A 22,501-nucleotide genomic window follows, 5' to 3' on the forward strand; every position below is an offset into this window, starting at 1 on the left:
TAGTGGTAGTAGTAGTAGTAGTAGTTGTGGTATCAGTGATAGTAGTAGTATTAGTGATAGTGATAGTAGTAGTAGCAGTAGTGATAGTAGTAATAGTAGTAGTATTAGTGATAGTAGTGGTAGTGACAGTAGTAGTATTAGTGATAGTAGTAGTAGTATTAGTGATAGTGGTAGTGGTAGTAGTAGTAGTAGTAGTAGTAGTTGTGGTATCAGTGATAGTAGTAGTATTAGTGATAGTGATAGTAGTAGTTTTTGTGATAGTGATAGTAGTAGTTTTTGTGATAGTGATAGTAGTAGTATCAGTAGTGATAGTAGCAATAGTAGTAGCAGCAGTGATAGTAGTGGTAGTGATAGTAGTAGTAGGTAGTGATAGTAGTACTAGGCATAGTGATAGTAGTAGTAGTAGTAGTGATAGTAGTAGTACTAGTAATAGTAGTAGTAGTAGTAGTAGTGATAGTAGTAGTGATAGTAGTAGTAGTACTTGTGATAGTAGTAGTCATTCTAGTGATAGTAGCAGTAGTGATAGTAGTAGTGACAGTAGTATTAATAGTAGTACTAGTGATATTAGTAGTAGTGATAGTAGTACTAGTGATAGTGATAGTAGTAGTGACAGTAGTATTAATAGTAGTACTAGTGATAGTAGTAGTAGTGATAGTAGTGATACTGATAGTAGTAGTGACAGTAGTATTAATAGCAGTAGTAGTGATATTGATAAAAGTAGTAGTAGTGATATTAGTAGTAGTAGTAGTAGTAGTGATAGTGGTAGTAGTAGTAGTAATAGCAATAGTAGTAGTGGTATCAGTGATAGTAGTAGTATTAGTGATAGTGATAGTAGTAGTAGCAGTAGTGATAGTAGTAATAGTAGTAGTATTAGTGATAGTAGTGGTAGTGACAGTAGTAGTATTCGTGATAGTAGTAGTAGTATTAGTGATAGTGGTAGTGGTAGTAGTAGTAGTAGTTGTGGTATCAGTGATAGTAGTAGTATTAGTGATAGTGATAGTAGTAGTTTTTGTGATAGTGATAGTAGTAGTTTTTGTGATAGTGATAGTAGTAGTAGCAGTAGGGATAGTAGCAATAGTAGTAGCAGCAGTGATAGTAGTGGTAGTGATAGTAGTAGTAGTAGTATTAGGAATAGTAGTAGTAGTATTAGTGATAGTAGTGATAGTGATAGTAGTGGTAGTAGTAATAGTGAACTTTGTAACTTTCTCACCTTGTAATAGTCGTAGAGCAGTCCCAGGGCTGCAGCAGAGTCCTCGTCTCCATTGATGCTCATCATGGCCTTAGTGGCTGCAGTCAGAGGGTTCTCCAAGTAGGACCGCCATGCCTCATCCTCGCTGGTGTATGCACGCCGCCCTTGGAAGGACGTCTCATTGGGTACCACCACCACCAGCCGCTTACTGTGATATGACACAAACACGCACTCTTAATATACAGTTGAAGTCGGAAGTTTACATACACTTAGGTTGGAGTCATTATAACTCGTTTTTCAACCACTCCACAAATTTCTTGTTAACAAACTATTGTTTTGCCAAATCGGCTAGGACATCTACTTTGTGCATGACAGAAGTAATTTTTCCAACAATTGTTTACAGACAGATTATTTCACTTATAATTCACTCTATCACAATTCAGTGGGTCAGAAGTTTACATACACTAAATTGACTGTAACTTTAAACAGCTTGGAATATTCCAGAAAATGATGTCATGGCTTTAGAAGCTTCTGATAGGCTAATTGACATAATTTGAGTCAATTGGAGGTGTACCTGTGGATGTATTTCAAGGCCTACCTTCAAACTCAGTGCCTCTTTGCTTGACATCATGAGAAATTCTAAAGAAATCAGCCAAGACCTCAGAAATGTTTTTGTAGACATCCACAAGTCTGGTTCATCCTTGGGAGCAATTTCCAAACGCATGAAGGTACCACGTTCATCTGTACAAACAATGGTACGCAAGTATAAACACCATGGGACTACACAGCCGTCATACCGCTCAGGAAGGAGACGTGTTCTGTCTCCTAGAGATGAACGTACTTTGGTGTGAAAAGTGCAAATCAATCCCAGAACAACAGCAAAAGACCTTGTGAAGATGCTGGAGGAAACAGGTACAAAAGTATCTATATCCACAGTAAAATGAGTCCTATATCGACATAACCTGAAAGGCCGCTTAGCAAGGAAGAAGCCACTGCTCCAAAACCGCTATAAAAAAGCCAGACAAAGGTTTGAAACTGCACATGGGGATAAAGATTGTACTTTTTGGAGAAATGTCCTCTGGTCTGATGAAGCAAAAATAGAACTGTTTGGCCATAATGACCGTCGTTATGTTTGGAGGAATAAGGGGAGGCTTGCAAGCCAAAGAACACCATCATGTTGTGGGAGTGCTTTTCTGCAGGAGGGCCTCGTCCACTTCACAAAATAGATTTCATCATGAAGAGGTAAAATTAGGTAGACATGTGGAAGCAACATCTCAAGACATCAGTCAGGTAGTTAAAGCTTGATCGTAAATGGGTCTTCCAAATGCACAATGACCCCAAGCATACTTCCAAATTTGTGGCAAAATGGCTTAAGTCAAGGTATTGGAGTGGCCATCACAAAGCCCTGACCTCAACCCTATAGAAAATGTGTGGGCAGAACTGAAAAAGCGTGTGCGAGCAAGAGTGCCTACAAACCTGACTCAGTTTATACCAGCTCTTTCAGGAAGAATGGGCCAAAATTCACCCCACTTATTGTGGGAAGCTTGTGGAAGGCTACCCAAATGTTTGACCCAAGTTAAACAATTTAAAGGCAATGCTACCAAATACAGTGGGGAGTATTTGATACACTACCCGATTTAGCAGGTTTTCCTACTTACAAAGCATGTAGAGGTCTGTCATTTTTATCATAGGTACACTTCAACTGTGAGAGACAGAATCTAAAACAAAAATCCAGAAAATCACATTGTATGATTTTTAAGTAATTAATTTGCATTTTATTGCATGACATAAGTATTTGATACATCAGAAAAGCAGAACTTAATATTTGGTACAGAAACCTTTGTTTGCAATTACAGAGATCATCCTGTAGTTCTTGATCGGGTTTGCACACACTGCAGCAGGGATTTTGGCCCACTCCTCCATGCAGACCTTCTCCAGATCCTTCAGGTTTTGGGGCTGTCGCTGGGCAATACGAACATTCAGCTCCCTCCAAAGATGTTCTATTGGGTTCAAGTCTGGAGACTGGCTAGGCCACTCCACGACCTTCAAATGCTTCGTACAGAGCCACTCCTTAATTGCCCTGGCTGTGTGTTTCGGGTCGTTGCCATGCTGGAAGACCCAGCCACGACCCATCTTCAATGCTCTTACTGAAGGAAGGAGGTTGTTGGCCAAGATCTCACGATACATGGCCCCATCCATCCTCCCCTCAATACGGTGCAGTCGTCCTGTCCCCTTTGCAGAAAAGCATGCCAAAAGAATGATGTTTCCACCTCCATGCTTCACGGTTGGGATGGTGTTCGTGGGGTTGTACTCATCCTTCTTCTTCCTCCAAACACGGCGAGTGGAGTTTAGACCAAAAAGCTCCATTTTTGTCTCATCAGACCACATGACCTTCTCCCATTCCTCCTCTGAATCATCCAGATGGTCATTGGCAAACTTCAGACGGGCCTGGACATGCGCTTAATCCACGATGGCGTAGTGTGTTACTAATGGTTTTCTTTGAGACTGTGGTCCCAGCTCTCTTCAGGTCATTGACCAGGTCCTGCCGTGTAGTTCTGGGCTGATCCCTCACCTTCCGCATAATCATTGATGCCCCACGAGGTGAGATCTTGCATGGAGCCCCAGACCGAGGGTGATTGACCGTCATCTTGAACTTCATCCATTTTCTAATAATTGCACCAACAGTTGTTGCCTTCTCACCAAGTTGCTTGCCTATTGTGCTGTAGCCCATCCCAGCCTTGTGCCGGTCCACAATTTATCCCTGATGTCTTTACACAGCTCTCTGGTCTTGGCCATTGTGGAGAGGTTGGAGTCTGTTTGATTGAGTGTGTGGACAGGTGTCTTTTATACAGGAAACGAGTTCAAACAGGTGCATTTAATCCAGGTAATGAGTGGAGAATAGGGGGGCTTCTTAAAGAAAAACTAACAGGTCTGTGAGAGCCGGAATTCTTACTGGTTGGTAGGTGATCAAATACTTATGTCATGCAATAAAATGCAATGGATTTTTGTTTTAGATTCCGTCTCTCGCAGTTGAAGTGTACCTATGATAAAAATTACAGACCTCTACATGCTTTGTAAGTAGGAAAACCTGGAAAATCGGCAGTGTATGAAATACTTGTTCTCCCCACTGTGCTTATTGAGTGTATGTAAACTGCTGACCCACTGGGAATGTGATGAAAGAAATCAAATCTGAAATAAATCATTCTCTCTACTATTATTCTGACATTTCACATTCTTAAAATAAAGTTGTGATCCTAATTGACCTAAGACAGGGAATTTTTACTAGGATTATATGTCAGGAATTGTGAAAAACTGAGTTTAAATGTATTTGGCTAAGGTGTATGTAAACTTCTGACTTCAACTGTACACAAACACACTTATTATACACACTGCATATACACACACACACACACACACACACACGTATTATACACACTGGCACACACTGCATATACACACACACACACACACACACACACACACACTCACACTCACACTCACACTCACACTCACACTCACACTCACACTCACACTCACACACAGTCTAAAGGAGGTTAGATAGCTTCAGGACAGACAATAGCTCTAATCAGCAGGTTAGAGAGCTTCAGGACAGACAATAGCTCCAATCAGCAGGTTAGAGAGCTTCAGGACAGACAATAGCTCTAATCAGCAGGTTAGAGAACTTCAGGACAGACAATAGCTCTAATCAGCAGGTTAGAGAGCTTCAGGACAGACAATAGCTCTAATCAGCAGGTTAGAGAGATTCAGGACGGACAATAGCTCTAATAAGCAGGTTAGAGAGCTTCAGGATGGACAATAGGTACTGTATATTCTAATTAGCAGGTTAGAGAGCTTCAGGGCAGAGAATAGCTATAAGCTTTGAACAGCAAGGACAGCTATTTCTTGTCCCGGAATCCCACTTAACAAACAGGTTGAAGCCTGCTTGACATTGACGCTAAGCTGCTAGCCATCAGGCTAATGAAGTTGGTACCAGATGAGTTTTGGACTGAAGTCCTCTTTGTCTGGAGAAATACATTTCCAGCACTGTAGGAGCGGTATCTATTACCCACTGTTACGGGACAAACTGGACAACTCAGAGTTCCAATGCGGCAATTGTTTACTTGCCGAGGATTATAGGTTTGAGGTGGATTCATTGATCACGCAAATCGCCAGCCTACGTAAGAAACTGGTGAAAACGCAGAGTAGAATGGTTACATTTTCTACGCCGGTGGCTGGACGACGTTCACGCTTGTTGGATGCATCTCCGCCTTGTCGTTTGTCGTTATCCAACTGGCCGGTGTTGCCTGGAGCTCCCCCATCTGATAGCGGAGTCGAAGGAGCACAGCAAGAGGAGCAAGACGATCAACGATGGTCGCATGTCACGAGTCGTGTCTGCAGCCGCAGTGCCTACAACTACGAATTCTTAGTCGATGTTGACAACCTTCCGTCCCTGTTCTGGATCGAGCGGGGCTTCTCCATCTGTCGGAGGCCTGCCACAGGCTCAAGTTATCCTGCCTCTCGCCCATCCATGAAGGGTTCTCTGAATCCTGAGAATAGGGAGTGGGCGGATTTCCTCATCCTTCTCGCCAGCGGTGAATCTGGGCAGCTCCATGGTAAGAAATGTGACCGTTCCTGGTGCAAAAACAATGTCCTTTCCCTGAGCTCGAGTAAATGACATTACTAAGCTGCTCCCGAATGTACTACACCAGGACATGGAAATCCATTCTATCCTAGTCCATGTGTGTTTTAATGACATTACTAAGCTGCTCCTGAATGCACTACACCAGGACATTGATTCTATCCTAGTCCATGTGGGTTTTAATGACATTACTGAGCTGCTCCTGAATACACTACACCAGGACATTGATTCTATCCTAGTCCATGTGTGTTTTAATGACATTACTAAGATGCTCCTGAATGCACTACACCAGGACATTGATTCTATCCGAGTCCATGTGGGTTTTAATAACATTACTAAGCAGCTCCTGAATGTACTACACCCAGGACATTGATTCTATCCTAGTCCATGTGGGATTTAATAACATTACTAAGCTTCTCCTGAATGTACTACACCAGGACATTGATTCTATCCTAGTCCATGTGTGTTTTAATGAAATTACTAAGCTGCTCCTGAATGTACTACACCAGGACATTGATTCTATCCTAGTCCATGTGTGTTTTAATGACATTACTAAGCTGCTCCTGAATGCACTACACCAGAACATTGATTCTGTCCTAGTCCATGTGTGTTTTAATGACATTACTAAGCTGCTCCTGAATGTACTACACCAGGACATTGATTGTATCCTAGTCCATGTGTGTTTTAAAGACATTACTAAGCTGCTCCTGAATGCACTACACCAGAACATTGATTCTGTCCTAGTCCATGTGTGTTTTAATGATATTACTAAGCTGCTCCTGAATGTACTACACCAGGACATTGATTGTATCCTAGTCCATGTGTGTTTTAAAGACATTACTAAGCTGCTCCTGAATGCACTACACCAGGAAATTGATTCTATCCTAGTCCATGTGTGTTTTAAAGACATTACTAAGCTGCTCCTGAATGTACTACATCAGGACATTGATTCTATCCTAGTCCATGTGCGTTCTAATAACATTACTAAGCTGCTCCTGAATGTACTACACCAGGACATAAACATTGATTCTATCCTAGTCCATGTGGGTTTTAATAACATTACTAAGCTGCTCCTGAATGTACTACACCAGGACATTGATTCTATCCTAGTCCATGTGTGTTTTAATGACATTACTAAGCTGCTCCTGAATGCACTACATCAGGACATTGATTCTATCCTAGTCCATGTGTGTTTTAATGAAATTACTAAACTGCTCCTGAATGTACTACACCAGGACATTTATTCTATCCTAGTCCATGTGGGTTTCAATAACATTACTAGGCTGCTCCCAAATGTACTACACCAGGACATGGAAATCCATTGTATCCTAGTCCATGTGTGTTTTAAAGACATTACTAAGCTGCTCCTGAATGTACTACATCAGGACATTGATTATATCCTAGTCCATGTGGGTTCTAATAACATTACTGAGCTGCTCCTGAATACACTACTCCAGGACATTGATTCTATCCTAGTCCATGTGTGTTTTAATGACATTACTAAGATGCTCCTGAATGCACTACACCAGGACATTGATTCTATCCAAGTCCATGTGGGTTTTAATACCATTACTAAGCTGCTCCTGAATGTACTACCAGGACATTGAAATCCATTCCATCCTAGTCCATGTGGGTTTTAATCACATTATGAAGGGCAGCTCTGAACAGTTGAAATGGGATTTTAAAGAGTTGATTGACTCTCTTCTAAACCCTAACAAAAGATCAATCATATCTGGCCCTCTGCCATCTCTGAATCGTGGCATTGAACACTGTCTCAGGATTCTTTCTCCTCACAGCTGGCTACGTGATTATTGCAGCTCAATGGGTGTAACTTTTGTTGACAATTTCGATAACATTTGTAAACAAAACATGTTATACAAGGAGGATGTGATCCACCCAAATCATTTGGGTTCCTGGATCCTTTCACAGCATAATACAGCTGTGTTGAGACAATGACTTATCAATGACTCAAGCCCAGCTCAGCTAATCCCTACCGTTGTGAGTTTTCATAATGCTTCAGCAATTGTACATTACAACAGGGGCATCAGTAGACAAAATATACGCAATCTAATTTATGTCCCTTTAACTGCCCTGAATGCCTCTGCTGATCCTACAGCTATTGTGTGCAGTAATCATGTGCATATGAACCAGATGTATACTGTTAGCACTAAGCCGGTGTGCCCTAGTAGGAAGTCCACTGTGAGCAGCTCACCCTGCATTAACATAAATAACATGAGCACCTCTACTGCTGCTAAACCTCCCAATAAAGCAATGAAAGCAAGTAATCATCGCTGAAGAAAAGTGCTCAAAATAGCCCACGTTAATATATGTAGCTTAAGAATCAAGGTTCATGAAATCAATAATTTGCTAGTAACAGATTACATTCATATTCTGACTATCTCTGAAACTCAGATAAAACCTTTGATAATACAGTGGTAGCAATACAAGGTTATAACATTTATAGAAAATATAGAAATACCAATGGTGGAGGTGTTGCTGTTTATATTCAGAACCACATTCCTGTAAAGATTAGAGAGGATCTCATGTTAAATACTGTTGAAGTAATATGGCTACAAGTTCATCTGCCTCACCTAAAGCCCATTCTGGTGGGAAGCTGCTACAGAACCAAGTGCTAACAGTCAGCATCTCGATAACGTGTGAAATGCTTGAAATCAACAGAGGGGTATATTTTCTGGGCGATTTAAATATTGACGGGCTTTAATCAAGATGCTCACTCAAGAAAAAACTTCAATCTGTAACTAATAACTGCAACCTGGTTCAGGTTATCAGTCAACCTACCAGGGTAGTTACAAACAGCACAAGAATGAAATCATCAACATGTATTGATCACATCTTTACTAATGCTGCAGAAATGTGCTTGAAAGCAGTATCCAGATCCATCGGATGTAATGATCACAATATAGTAGCAATATCTAGGAAAACCAAAGTTCCAAAGGCTGGGCCTAATATAGTTAGGGTTGCAAAGGGTCGGAATCTTTCCAGTAAATTCCCGGAATTGTTCCTGTAATTTTCCATAGGAAGTTAAGCCCTGGAATGTGGAGCATTTTCACTGTTATAAGCTAAAAAGTTATCTTGTAACAGGGAACCTTTTTTGTGGGACACACAAGGCAATTCTCGGTCTTGTAGCATATTTTAGTTAACCTATCCTCAATTCAATGGAATTGTAACCCTCTGCATGCACAGTGCATTCTACCATCACATGTACAGCTGATTCACAAGATCTTGCACAATGAGATGAGATGAGATGCTATTAAGCCCACACTACAACACTGTCTGAGCCAAGGACTACATGCTTTATGGTAAGTTTTGATTACAAAACTGGGTGGGGTGAATATATTTTATATGGCATACATTATTTTTTTGTTTACTAGTAAATAGTAGCCTACAGCAAAGTGTTTTTAAATCATTTCTAACTTGTTACCAATTTCTGCTAGTTAGTTTTTGCTACCATGTGGGGTTTAGCTTCATTGAGCCTGCTAACTGAGGAGTGTTAATTCACCTGTTTCCATACATTTTAAAACATTGATCTTACAAAGGAGTTGTTTAATCTAACTCCTTAACTATTAACTATATCAGTACATGGAATTGTTTTTTTGGGGTTTTTTTTACAATTTGTTTTCTAATCTTTACAGAAAAATGCCACCGGCACTATCTGATGTGTGGAGACATTTCACTGCAGCTAATGTAAAGGAAAAGCTGTGTACATTTGCAAATACTGTGCCAAATCATATGTGAAGAATGCAACAAAGTGCATAAAGTTCCCTCAGCAATCACAACAAGCAACCTCTGACAAAAGTCCCTCTACTGCTACTTGAGGTGAATGAGACACCTTATTTATAGCAACTACTCATAGTCCTCCTGGAATCAGAAGTTTTTTTTGACTCAATGGAGGAACGTAGTCAGAGAAATGCTGATGTATTTTAGGAGAGAGTGGTAAGCAGCCTGAAACTCCTGAAACCTACAGCTGTCACGGCTGATTTCCTCCTCTTCCTCTGAAGAGGTGTAGCAAGGATCGGACCAATACGCAGCGTGGTAGGTGACCATGTTTTAATAGGGGAAAAACTGAACACACTTTACAAAATAACAAATGTGGCAAAACCGAAACAGTCCTATCTGGTGCAGAGGACACAAAGACAGGAAACAATCACTCACAAAGTACCCACAGAATATGGCTGCCTAAATATGGTTCCCAATCAGAGACAACGATAGACAGCTGCCTCTAATTGAGAACCAATCTAGGCAACCATAGACATACAAAATACCTAGAAAGGAGACAGCCCCATAAACATACAAAAACCCCTAGACAAGACAACAACACATACATCACCCATGTCACACCCTGACGTAAGCAAAATAACAATAGCAGTAGCCATTGCACGGATTGAGGGAGACAATGCCATCCTGTCTGATGTTCAGACTCTGCTTGCAGATGTAAGAGAAGAAATCCATACTGCCCTACCCACTTCACTGTTGCTCCGAGTAGAGGCAACTACAGTTCTGAAATACATCAAAAAGCGTGAAGACTTCTTCCTGAAGCCCATACACACCGCAGGGTAGATTTTGGACCCCAAGTATGTTGGCAAGAACATCCTGTCTGGTGCGCAGATCAACAAGGCCTATGGTGTCATCACAACCGTGTCTCGCCACCTTGGCCTGGATGAGGGCAAGGTTCTTGGTAGTCTGGTGAAGTACACTTCCATGCAAGGGCTTTGGGATGGAGATGCAATATGGCAGTCGTAGCAACATATCTCATCAGCCACCTGGTGGAAGGGACTTTGTGGATCCGAGGCTCTTTCCCCTGTTGCCGAATCCCACCAACATCAGCCGTCTCAGAGCGCAACTGGTCCTTGTTTGGGAACACACACATCAAAGCATGCAACAGGCTGCCCAATACAAGGGTTGAAAAATTGGTGGCCATCCAGGCAAATTTTAGGCTTTTTGAGCCTGACAATGAGCCATCCTCAACAAGATTGGAAAGTGACAGTGAAGATGAGGCCTCAGAGTCTGATGTTCAAGAGGTGGACGTTGAGGAGGTCCAGGGAGAAGACATGAAAGCCTGAGATCAAGACAACCAAAGCTTTAGTTTGTAGACTATCATTTTACATTCTGTTGAAAACGTTTTTGGGAGATGTTATTGATCATTGGGGATCATTCAATATTCCCTGTCTTTTGTTGTTCAGTGAAATCATCCTATGTGAAGAGTCAACTCATTTAATTAAAGTTCAATTTGTAACTAAACTGTTTTTTACATTTCTATTGGAAGGATTTAATAATTTGCAATTATGTCTACTTATGATAATGTAAAAGGTTTATGTCTCCATATGAAATGGTAAATATATCCAAAACAAAAAACATCTACATTTAAATGGTATTAATATTAATTTGCATATATTCCTGTTAATTCCCATATATTCCCGTTAATTCCCAAGGAAAGTTTCCACATCTGACTATTCCCCAAAATGTGCAACCCTAAATATAGTGTAGAGGTCATACAAGAAGTTTTGTAGTGATTCCTTTGTTGTTTATTGTAAAGAATATTTGTTGGTCCGTGGTGTGTAATGAGGAGCAAAAAGACACTTGACACATGTATGAAATTGCTTATTCAAGTTGCTAATAAACATGAACCCATAAAGAAAATGACTGTAAAAACTGTTAAATCCCTGTGGATTGATGAGGAATTTAAAAATTGTATGTTTGAGAGGGATGAGGCAAAAGGAATGGCAAATAAGTCTGGCTGCACAACTGATTGGCAAACTTATTGCAAATTGAGAAATCATGTGACTAAACTGAATAAAAAAAAGAAGAAACTACACTATAAAATGATAAGTGAAATAATGAATGCTAGTAAAAAGCTTTGGAGCACCTTAAATGAAATTCTGGGGAAAAAGGCAAACTCAGCTCCATCATTCAATGAATCAGACGGCTCATTCCTCACAAAACCAACTGATATTTCCAACTTATTTTAATGATTTTTTCATTGGCAAGAATAGCAAATGTAGGCATGACATGCTGAAACTACACATCTAAGTACAACTGACCAGCGACTGCGACTGAAACACTTAACAAAGAGTTGCAGTTAGTTTCAGAGTGGGTGGCAAGGAATAAGTTAGTCCTAAATATTTCTAAAACTAAAAGCATTGTATTTGGGACAAATCATTCATTAAACCCTAAACCTCAACTAAATATTGTAATAAATAATGTTGAAATTGAGCAGGTTGAGGTGACTAAACTGCTTGATGTAACCCTGGATAGTAAACTATTATGGTAAAAACATACTGATGCAACGGTAATTAAGATGGTCTGTCCGTAATAAAGTGGATCAAAACATAATAATAAAATAAAGGAACCCTGGATTGGAAACTGTCATGATCAAAACATATTGACACAACAGTAGCTAAAACAGGGAGAAGTTTTCTTTCTCGTATATATTTTAATCGCACTTTCCATCTACAAACTAAATATACTTTTCTGCAACCCACCTCCCCAATGTGGTACGGATCTGCTATTTTTTATACCTTATAACTGGAACTTCCATCAGGAGCTAGCCAGCTAACTATCTACTAGTCATTGTTAGCCACTGCTAGCGGTCTTCATCTTTAGCTCAGACACCAGCCAGCTTTAGCTCGGACAATTACCTGCCGGTCTGCACAGCGCGATATCAACCCACAGCATATCGGACTGCTTTTCTCCTCATCGGATTTCTGCTGCAATCTCTGGACCATTACACTGGATCATCGCATCAAGCACCAGTCCCAAAGCAAGCACCAGTTAGCCTCGAGCTAGACCCATCTCCCGGCCAACCGACGGAGTATACCAGCTAATTCTTGGGCTTCAATACCTCTTTTGCCAATTGGCCTGGACACTTTGTTGTTGACACGGAGCCCCTCCGATCCATCACGACTGGTCTACCGATGTAATCGTCCGATGTGGTTTTCCATTGCGACGTCGCCGAAGACCCATCTGCTATCCCCGGCCCGCTAGCTTTCTGTCTCCCGCTGGCCTAGCGCAGTAGTTACTACCGAACGGCTCCCTGACTCACCTATTGCTGCTCATTGGACCCTATAATCACTTGGCTACAAGGCTGATGCCTGCTGGACTGTTCAATAACACTGTACCTGATTTGGTTTATTTGTCGGCCCCAGCCTCGAACTCAGGCCCTGTGTGCACCTAACTGACCCTCTCTGCCCATTCATCGCCATTTACCCGTTGTTGTCTTAGCTCTCCTGACCAACACCTGTGATTGCTTTATGCCTCTTTCTAATGCCAATATGCCTTGTCTACTGCTGTTTCTGTTAGTTTATATTGTTTTACTTCACTGTAGAGCCCCCATTCCCGCTCAACATGCCTTAGGTCATCTATAAGTCTTTGCTCGCTAAAGCCCCACCTTATCTTAGCCCATTGGTCACCATAGCAACACCAACACTTAGCACGTGCTCCAGCAGGTATATTTCACTGGAAATCCCCAAAGCCAACATATCCTTTGGCCGCCTTTCCTTCCAGTTCTCTGCTGCCCAAGACTGGAACAAATTGCAAAAGTCCCTGAAGCTGGAGGCTTATATTTCCCTCACTAACTTTAAGCATCAGCTGTCAGAGCAGCTTACCGATCACTGCACATAGCTCTTTTGTCCCACCCCCTACGCATGCAGAGACCTCACCTGGCTTAACTGGTGCCTCCAGAGATGCAACCTCTCTCATTGTCAGTCAATGCCTAGGTTTACCTCCACTGTACTCACATCCTACCATACCCTAGTCTGTACATTATGCCCTGAATCTATTCTACCACTCCCAGAAATCTGCTCCTTTTATTCTCTGTTCCCAACGCACTAGATGACCAGTTTTTATATCCTTTAGCCGTAGCCTTATCCTACTCCTCCTCTGTTCCTCTAGTGATGTAGAGGTTAACCCAGGCCCTGTAGCCACCAGTACACCTATTCCCCAGGCGCTCTCATTTGTTGACTTCTTGAGAATATCAATAAGCATTTTTCTACGGCAGGCCATGCTTTCCACCGGGCTATCCCTAGCTGGGCCAACAGCTCTGCACCCCCCGCAAGAATCTTGCCCAAGTCCCCCCGCTTCTCCTTCACCCAAATCAGATATCTGATGTTCTGAAATCAGCTGGGCTAGACAATCTGGACCCTCTCTTTCTAAAATGATCTGCTACAAATGTTACAACCCCTGTTACTAGCCTGTTCAACCTCTTTTTTGTATAGTCTGAGATCTCTAAAAATTGTAAAGCTGCCGTGGTCATCCCCCTCTTCAAAGGGGGAGACATTCTAGACCCAAACTGTTACAGACGTATATCCATCCTGCCCTGCCTTTCTAAAGTCTTCGAAAGCCAAGTTAACAAACAGATCACCGAACATTTCGAATCTCACCGTACCTTCTCCGTTATGCAATCTGGGTTCCGAGCTGGTCATGGGTGCACCTCAGCCACACTCAAGGTCCTATGGGGGTGCCAGAGGGTTAAATTCTCAGGCTGACTCTTTTCTCGGTATATATGAAGGATGTCGCTCTTGCTGCTGGTGATTCTCTGATCCACCACTACGCAGACGACACCATTCTGTATACGTCTGGCCCTTCTTTGGACACCTCCAAATGAGCTTCAATGCCATACAACTCTCCTTCTGTGGCCTCCAACTGCTCTTAAATGCTAGTCAAATGAAATGCATGCGATTCAACCGATCGCTGCCCGCACCTGCCCGCCCGACTAGTATCACTACCCTGGATGGTTCTGACTTAGAATATGTGGACAACTACAAATACCTAGGTGTCTGGTTAAACTGTAAACTCTCCTTCCAGACTCACATTAAGCATCTCCAATTCAACATGTAATCTAGACTCAGCTTCCTATTTCACAACAAAGCATCCTTCACTCATGCTGCCAAACATACCCTCATAAAACTGACTGTCCTACCGATCCTTGACTTCGGTGATGTCATTTACAAAATTGCTTCCAACACTCTACTCAGAAAATCGGAGGTAGTTTATCACAGTGCCATCTGTCCCATATACTACCCACCACTGTGACCTGTATGCTCTCATTGGCTGGCCCTCGCTGCATATTTGTCACCAAACCCACAGGCTCCAGGTCATCTATAAGTCTTTGCTCGCTAAAGCCCCACCTTATCTCAGCCCATTGGTCACCATAGCAACACCAACACTTAGCACGTGCTCCAGCAGGTATATTTCACTGGAAATCCCCAAAGCCAACATATCCTTTGGCCGCCTTTCCTTCCAGTTCTCTGCTGCCCAAGACTGGAACAAATTGCAAAAGTCCCTAAAGCTGGAGGCTTATATTTCCCTCACTAACTTTAAGCATCAGCTGTCAGAGCAGCTTACCGATCACTGCACCTGTATACAGCGCATCTGTAAATAGCCAACCCAACTACCTCATCCCCATATTGTTATTTTTTTAATATTTTTGCACCCCAGTCTCTCTATGTGCACATCACTCCAGTGTTAAATTGAAATTATTTCACCACTATGGCCTATTTATTGCCTTACCTCCCTAATCTTACTACATTTGCCCACACTGTATATACATTTTTCTAATGTGTTATTGACTGTACGTTTGTTTATTCCATGTGTAACTCTGTGTTGTATGTTTCGAACTGCTTTGCTTTATCTTAGCCAGGTCGCAGTTGTAAATGAGAACTTGTTCTCAACTGGCCTCAACTGGCCTACCTGGTTAAATAAAGGTGAAATAAATAACTATGTCCATGACAAGGCGCTTCTTAACAGCATTATCAACAAGGCGCTGCTCTACCTTCTTAACAGCATTACTAACAAGGCGCTGCTCTACCTTCTTAACAACATTATCAACAAGGCACTGCTCTACCTTCTTAACAGCATTATCAACAAGGTGCTGCTCTGCCTTCTTAACAGCACTATCAACAAGGCGCTGCTCTACCTCCTTAACAGCATTATCAACAAGGCGCTGCTCTGCCTTAACATAATTATCAGCAAGCCGCTGCTCTGCCTTCTTAACAGCATTATTAACAAGGCACTGCTCTACCTTCTTAACAGCACTATCAACAAGGCATGTCCTACAGGCCCTAGTTTTGTCGCACCTGGACTACTGTTCAGACGTGTGGTCAGGTGCCACAAAAAATAACTTAGGAAAATAGCAATTGGTCTAGAAAAGGGCAGCAAGTCTGGCCCTTGGATGTACACAGAGAGCTAATATTAATAATATGCATGTCAATCTTTCCTGGCTCAAAGTGGAGGAGCGATTGACTTCATCACTGCTTGTATGCATGTTGAATGCACCGAGGTGTCTGTCTAAACTACTGGCACACAGCTCGGACACCCTTGCATACCCCACAAGACATGCCACAAGAGGTCTCTTCACAGTCTCCAAGTCCAGAACAGACTATGGGAGGTACACAGTACTACATAGAGCCATGACTACATGGAACTCTATTCCACAGTACTACATAGAGCCATGACTACATGGAACTCTATTCCACATCAAGTAACTCATTTAAAAACAGATAAAAAACACCTTATGGAACAGCGGAGACTGTGAAGCAACACAAACATAGGCACAGACACATGCATACACACACACACAGTAGAATATGCACTATACACACACATACACGTGGACTTGTACAGTATATATGTGGTAGTGGTGGAGTAGGGACCTGAGGGCACACAGTCTGTGAATATGTTGCAATGTTTTTTAAATGATATAAACAGCCTTCGTTTTGCTGAACCCCAGGAAGAGTAGCTGCTGCCTTGGCAGGAACTAATGGGGATCCATAATAAACCCCAGGAAGATTAGCTGCTGCCTTGGCAGGAACTAATGGGGATCCATAATAAACCCCAGGAAGAGTAGCTGCTGCCTTGACAGGAACTAATGGGGATCCATAGTAAACCCCAGGAAGAGTTGCTGCTGCTTTGGCAGGAACTAATTGGGATCCATAATAAACCCCAGGAAGAGTAGCTGCTGCCTTGTCAGGAACTAATGGGGATCCATAATAAACCCAGGAAGAGTTGCTGGTGCCTTGGCAGGAACTAATGGGGATCAATAATAAACCCAGGAAGAGTTGCTGGTGCCTTGGCAGGAACTACTGGGGATACATAATAAACCCAGGAAGAGTTGCTGGTGCCTTGGCAGGAACGAATGGGGATCCATAATAAACCCCAGGAAGAGTTGCTGGTGCCTTGGCAGGAACGAATGGGGATCCATAATAAACCCCAGGAAGAGTTGCTGGTGCCTTGGCAGGAACTAATGGGGATCCATAATAAACCCAGGAAGAGTTAGTGGTGCCTTGGCAGGAACTAATGAGGATCCATAATCGATACAAATACAAGTCAGAAGGTTAGAGAGCTTCAGGACAGACAAGAGCTCAATTCAGCAGGTTAGATAATGTCATGAAAGACAAGAGCTCTAATCAGCAGATTAGAGAGCTTCAGGACAGACAATAGCTCTAATCTGCAGGTTAGAGAGCTTCAGGACAGCCAAGAGCTCTAATCATCAGGTTAGAGCGATTCAGGACAGGCTGTAGCTATATTCTAATCAACAGGAAAGAGAGCTTCAGGAAAGACAATAGCTCTAATCAGCAGGTTAGAGAGCTTCAGGACAGACATTAGATCTAATCAGCAGGTTAGAGAGCTTCAGGACAGACATTAAATCTAATCAGCAGGTTAGAGAGCTTCAGGACAGGCATTAGATCTAATCAACAGGTTAGAGAGCTTCAGGAAAGACAATAGCTCTTACCAGCAGGTTAGAGAGCTTCAGGACAGACATTAGATCTAATCAGCAGGTTAGAGAGCTTCAGGACAGACATTAAATCTAATCAGCAGGTTAGAGAGCTTCAGGACAGACATTAAATCTAATCAGCAGGTTAGAGAGCTTCAGGAAAGACAATAGATCTAATCAGCAGGTTAGAGAGCTTCAGGACAGACATTAGATCTAATCAGCAGGTTAGAGAGCTTCAGGACAGACATTAAATCTAATCAGCAGGTTAGAGAGCTTCAGGACAGACATTAGATTTAATCAACAGGTTAGAGAGCTTCAGGAAAGACAATAGCTCTTACCAGCATGTTAGAAAGCTTCCGGACAGATAATAAGTTTAATTAGCAGGTAAGAGAGCTTCAGGGCAGATAATAGCTCTATTCTACCCAACAAATTAGAGAGCTTTAGGACAGGCAATAGCTCTAATCAGCAGATTAGAGTGCTTTAGGACAGACGATAGGTCAATTCGAATCAGCAGGTTTTAGAGCTTCAGGACAGACAAGAGCTCTAATCAGCAGGTTAGAGAGCTTAGGGACAGACAATAGCTCTAATCAGCAGGTTAGAGAGCTCCAGGACTGACAATAGCTCTAAACAACCGACCAGAGGGCTTCAGGAGAGACAATAGCTCAAATCAGCAGGTTCGAGAGCTTCAGGACAGACAATATCTCTGTTCAGAAGGTTTGTGGGCTTCAGGACAGGCAACAGCTCTAATCAGCGTGTTAAAGAGCTTCAGGACATTCAATAGCTCTAATCAACAGGTTAGAGAAATTCAGGACATTCAATAACTTTAATAACTTTTATTCTAAACAGGATGTTAGAGACCTGCAGGAAAGACAATAGCTCTAATCAGCAAGTTAGAGAGCTTCAGGACAGACAATATTTCTAATATAAACAGGAGGTTAGAGAGCTTCAGGACATTGAAGAGCTCTATTCAGCAGGTTAGGGAGCTTCAGGACAGAAATAGCTATTTTCTAATCAGCAGGTTAAAGAGCTTCAGGACATTTAATAGCTCATTTCTAATCAGCAGGTTAAAGAGCTTCAGGACAGACAAGAGCTCTAATCAACATGTTAGAGAGCTTCAGAACAGACAATATATCTAATCGAACCAGCAGGTTAGAGAGCTTCAGGACATTGAAGAGCTCTATTCTGCAGGTTAGGGAGCTTCAGGGCAGACACTAGCTCTAATCAGCAGTTTAGAGAGCTTCAAGACAGACAAAATATTTATTCTCAACAGCATGTTAGAGACCTGCAGGAAAGACAATGGCTCTAATCAGCAAGTTAGAGAGCTTCAGGACAGACAATATTTCTAATCTATACAGCAGGTTAGAGACCTGCAGGAAAGACAATAGCTCTAATCAACAGGTTAGAGAGCTTCAATGCCATACAACTCTCCTTCCTGCAACTGCTCTTAAATGCAAATAAATCCAAATGCATGCTTTTCAACCGTTCGCTGCCCGCACCCGCCCGCCCGACTAGCATCACTACTCTGCACGGTTCTGACCTAGAATATATGGACCACTAGAAATACCTAGATGTCTGGCTAGACTGTAAACTCTCCTTCCAGACATCTCCAATCCAAAATCAAATCTAGAATCAGCTTTCTATTTCACAATAAAGCCTCCTTCACTCACGCCGCCACTTACCCTAGTAAAACTGACTATCCTACCGATCCTCGACTTCTGCGATGTCATCTACAAAATAGCTTCCAATACTCTACTCAGAAAATTGGATGTAGTCTATCACAGTGCCATCTGTTTTGTCACTAAAGCCCCTTATACCACCCACCACTGCGACCTGTATGCTCTAGACGGCTGGCCCTCGCTACATATTTGTCGCCAGACCCACTGGCTCCAGGTCATCTATAAGTCTATGCTAGGTAAAGCTCCGCCTTATCTCAGCTTACTGTTCATGATAACAACACCAACCCGTAGCACGCGCTCCAGCAGGTATATCTCACTGGTCATCCCCAAAGACAATACCTCATTTGGCCGCCTTACCTTTCAGTTCTCTGCTGCCAGTGACTGGAACGAATTGCATTTTTTTTTGCTGAAGCTGGAGACTTACATTTCCCTCACTAACTTTAAACATCAGCTATCTGAGCAGCTAACTGATCGCTGCAGCTGTATATAGTCCATCTGTAAATAACCCACCCAATCTACCTACCTCATCTCCATATTGTTTTTATTTACTTTTCTGCTCATTTACACACCAGTTTAACTACTTACACACCATCATCTGCTCATCGTCATCTGCTAAATTGTAATTACTTTGCTACTATGGCCTATTTATTGCCCTACCTCCATTTGCACGCACTGTATACAGACTTTTTTTTTCTATTGTGTTATTGACTGTACACTTGTTTATTCAACGTGTAACTCTGTGCTGTTGTTTGTGTTGCGCTGCTTTGCTTTATCTTGGCCAGGTCGCAGTTGTAAATGAGAACTTGTTCTCAACTAGCCTACCTGGTTAAATAAAGGTGTTCTCAACTAGCCTACCTGGTTAAATAAAGATACAAATAAAATACAATTAAAAGAGAGTTTCAGGACAGACAATAGCTCTAATCAGCAGGTTAGAGAGTTTCAGGACAGTCAATAGCTCTAATCAGCAGGTTAGAGAGTTTCAGGACAGTCAATAGCTCTAATCAGCAGGTTAGAGAGCTTCAGGACAGTCAATAACTCTAATCAGCAGGTTAGAGAGTTTCAGGACAGACAATAGCTCTAATCAGCAGGTTAGAGAGCTTCAGGACAGTCAATAGCTCTAATCAACAGGTTAGAGAGCTTCAGGACAGACAATAGCTCTAATCAGCAGGTTAGAGAGCTTCAGGAAAGACAATAGCTCTAATCAACAGGTTATAGAGCTTCAGGACAGACAATAGCTATAGGACTGACTAACTACTAGTCTGCTGCTCAGAAGAACATTGTTTTATTTGCCTAGGTTTAGGAAAACTCAATTTTAAATGTCTGCAAAATCAAAAGATACCCCTGAAAGATACTTCCGCTCAACAGTTCCCCCCCATACCTTTCTTTCCTCTCCCCATGTCTCCAGATCCTATGACACTCTGACCCCATGTTGAGGCTATTATAGCCACTAGAAGCCCTCAGGGCCCAGGCTGTGGACTACAGAGCTCGTTCTTCTTACCCCTCCTGTACTCCACTCTCATACTTTCTCTCCATTGAAGATATCATATAAAACACAGGAAAAATATGTTTTTTGGTTGTGCTGGGTCTTTAAATAGTATAACCCACAAGGAAGTGCATACAGCTGATGTCTGCTGTTAAACTTTACGCCTGAAGACATTTGTAGCCCTATATGTCAAAAATATAGGTTAAAGGTTGTTTTTCGTGGAGATCTGGTGTGGGCATTTGAACTAACATTGTAAGCTCTAAACAGGGCTGGGAAACAGACTAACATTACTGGGGTTGATATGATAACAACGTATTTGCATATTCAGTGTAAAACAAATAGAAGTAGTGTACATCTGCCCATGTCCACATTTTAGGATCGGCTTTAAAGTCAAATGGTTGAATTCGTGAAACACGTGAGCTACTAATCATGATAATAATTCCCATCATTGGATACTAACTATTTTATTCTCATTTTTGAGTCAGGGTCATATTTGATGAGAAAAAGTAATTTAAAAGGTTATTGAAATTAATTCTACAGCCCGTAAAAATTATTATTTCACTGAAAAAAAATGAAGAAATAGACAAATGTCAAATGTCAATAGTGGGTCAAAATGTCATTAGTGTCAACATTCCAGTCCATGGAGAAGACAGACATGCAGTGTGACATAGTCAGAACAAAACTGCAACATAAAGATGGCCACAAATCAAACCAGCAGGTACTGAAAATACAGCACCAAACAGAAGATAATGATGTGATAAATAAAGCAAGATATTTTATTCAGAACATGGTAAATACATTGTTCTGCACAGTCATTTACAGATGATTCTAGCCCTAAAAGCCACTCAAAGTATTAAATAGGCCTAAACCAAATAGTACTAAAACAAAAAGACCTCAAGTTGTTATTCACATAAACTGCAGCCTATTACATCTGACGGAAACTGCGAATTTGACAAGTCTATTCGCCGCCAACCTTAGTTTGCCTTTAACACAACCACAGTAATACTTCCAAAAGGTTAGAGGAAATGAATCCCAAATAATATAAACAAAAATTGTTACATATTTTTTACTAAAATATTAATGTCATAATAAAACATAACTTTATTTATTTTGTCCCAAATTACAACGCAAAAAGTCTCGTATGTCATGTTAAAGTCATCAAAGATCCTTTCCCCAGCTATGATCACTTACTTGTCCGTCTCCTGTGACATATTTTTCTTCCTCCACGATTCTTCCTTGTGAAACTGGACTTTCAAGTCAGAGCAGGTACTACTAGAGTGAGGCAGAGTTGGTGAGGGATGCCAGAACCTGGGTTACAGGTAAGTCGACTTTTCCTACCCTGCTTGTTTCACGCAGACAGTCCCTTCCTTTCTACCAGGCAGTTAGGCTTCACTGGACGCTGCTGCACCTCTGTGTGCTTTGTGCCAATACAGAGCAGCTAATCAATGATCTCCTATACAATAGTCAGTACATGAAAGGAATAACAAATCCTCGTTATAAAAAAAAGACTATATTTACCTCGCTTTGCTAAATAGGAATGAGTCAACTTTGTTGGAATTCTTTCAGTGTAAGGTATTTGGGTTGAAAGAAGGCAAGCCTATCGCTGATTGGTCCATCTACCGTGGTCTCAGCCTATCGGTGATTGGCTGCCTCGTCAGAAAAACAGGTAACACCCCCCCCCCCCCCCCCTCACCTGTAGGGTTATATACCTAGAACTGACAATGTTACTGCATTCTGCATTGAAATAAACTGGCCTCTTCTTCAGTATTTTGCTATGTAATTTAGA

General features: G+C 41.8%; 1 protein-coding gene across 1 annotated transcript in view; it reads right to left on the reverse strand.

Moving 5' to 3' along the window:
* The window catches only part of grhl2b (grainyhead-like transcription factor 2b), a 96,066-nt gene extending 73,785 nt beyond the window's left edge, over positions 1 to 22,281 (reverse strand). The window contains exons 1-2 of the mRNA XM_036971234.1: positions 21,907 to 22,281; positions 1,211 to 1,397 (exon numbers count right to left, since the gene is read on the reverse strand). Of these exons, the coding sequence (XP_036827129.1) occupies positions 1,211 to 1,397; positions 21,907 to 21,926 (207 nt within the window). The 5' untranslated portion in view covers positions 21,927 to 22,281. The remainder of the gene's footprint in view (positions 1 to 1,210; positions 1,398 to 21,906) is intronic.
* Positions 22,282 to 22,501: the final 220 nt, after the last annotated feature.

This window comes from Oncorhynchus mykiss, chromosome 32, assembly GCF_013265735.2.
Source record: "Oncorhynchus mykiss isolate Arlee chromosome 32, USDA_OmykA_1.1, whole genome shotgun sequence".
NCBI classification, from domain to species: domain Eukaryota; kingdom Metazoa; phylum Chordata; class Actinopteri; order Salmoniformes; family Salmonidae; genus Oncorhynchus; species Oncorhynchus mykiss.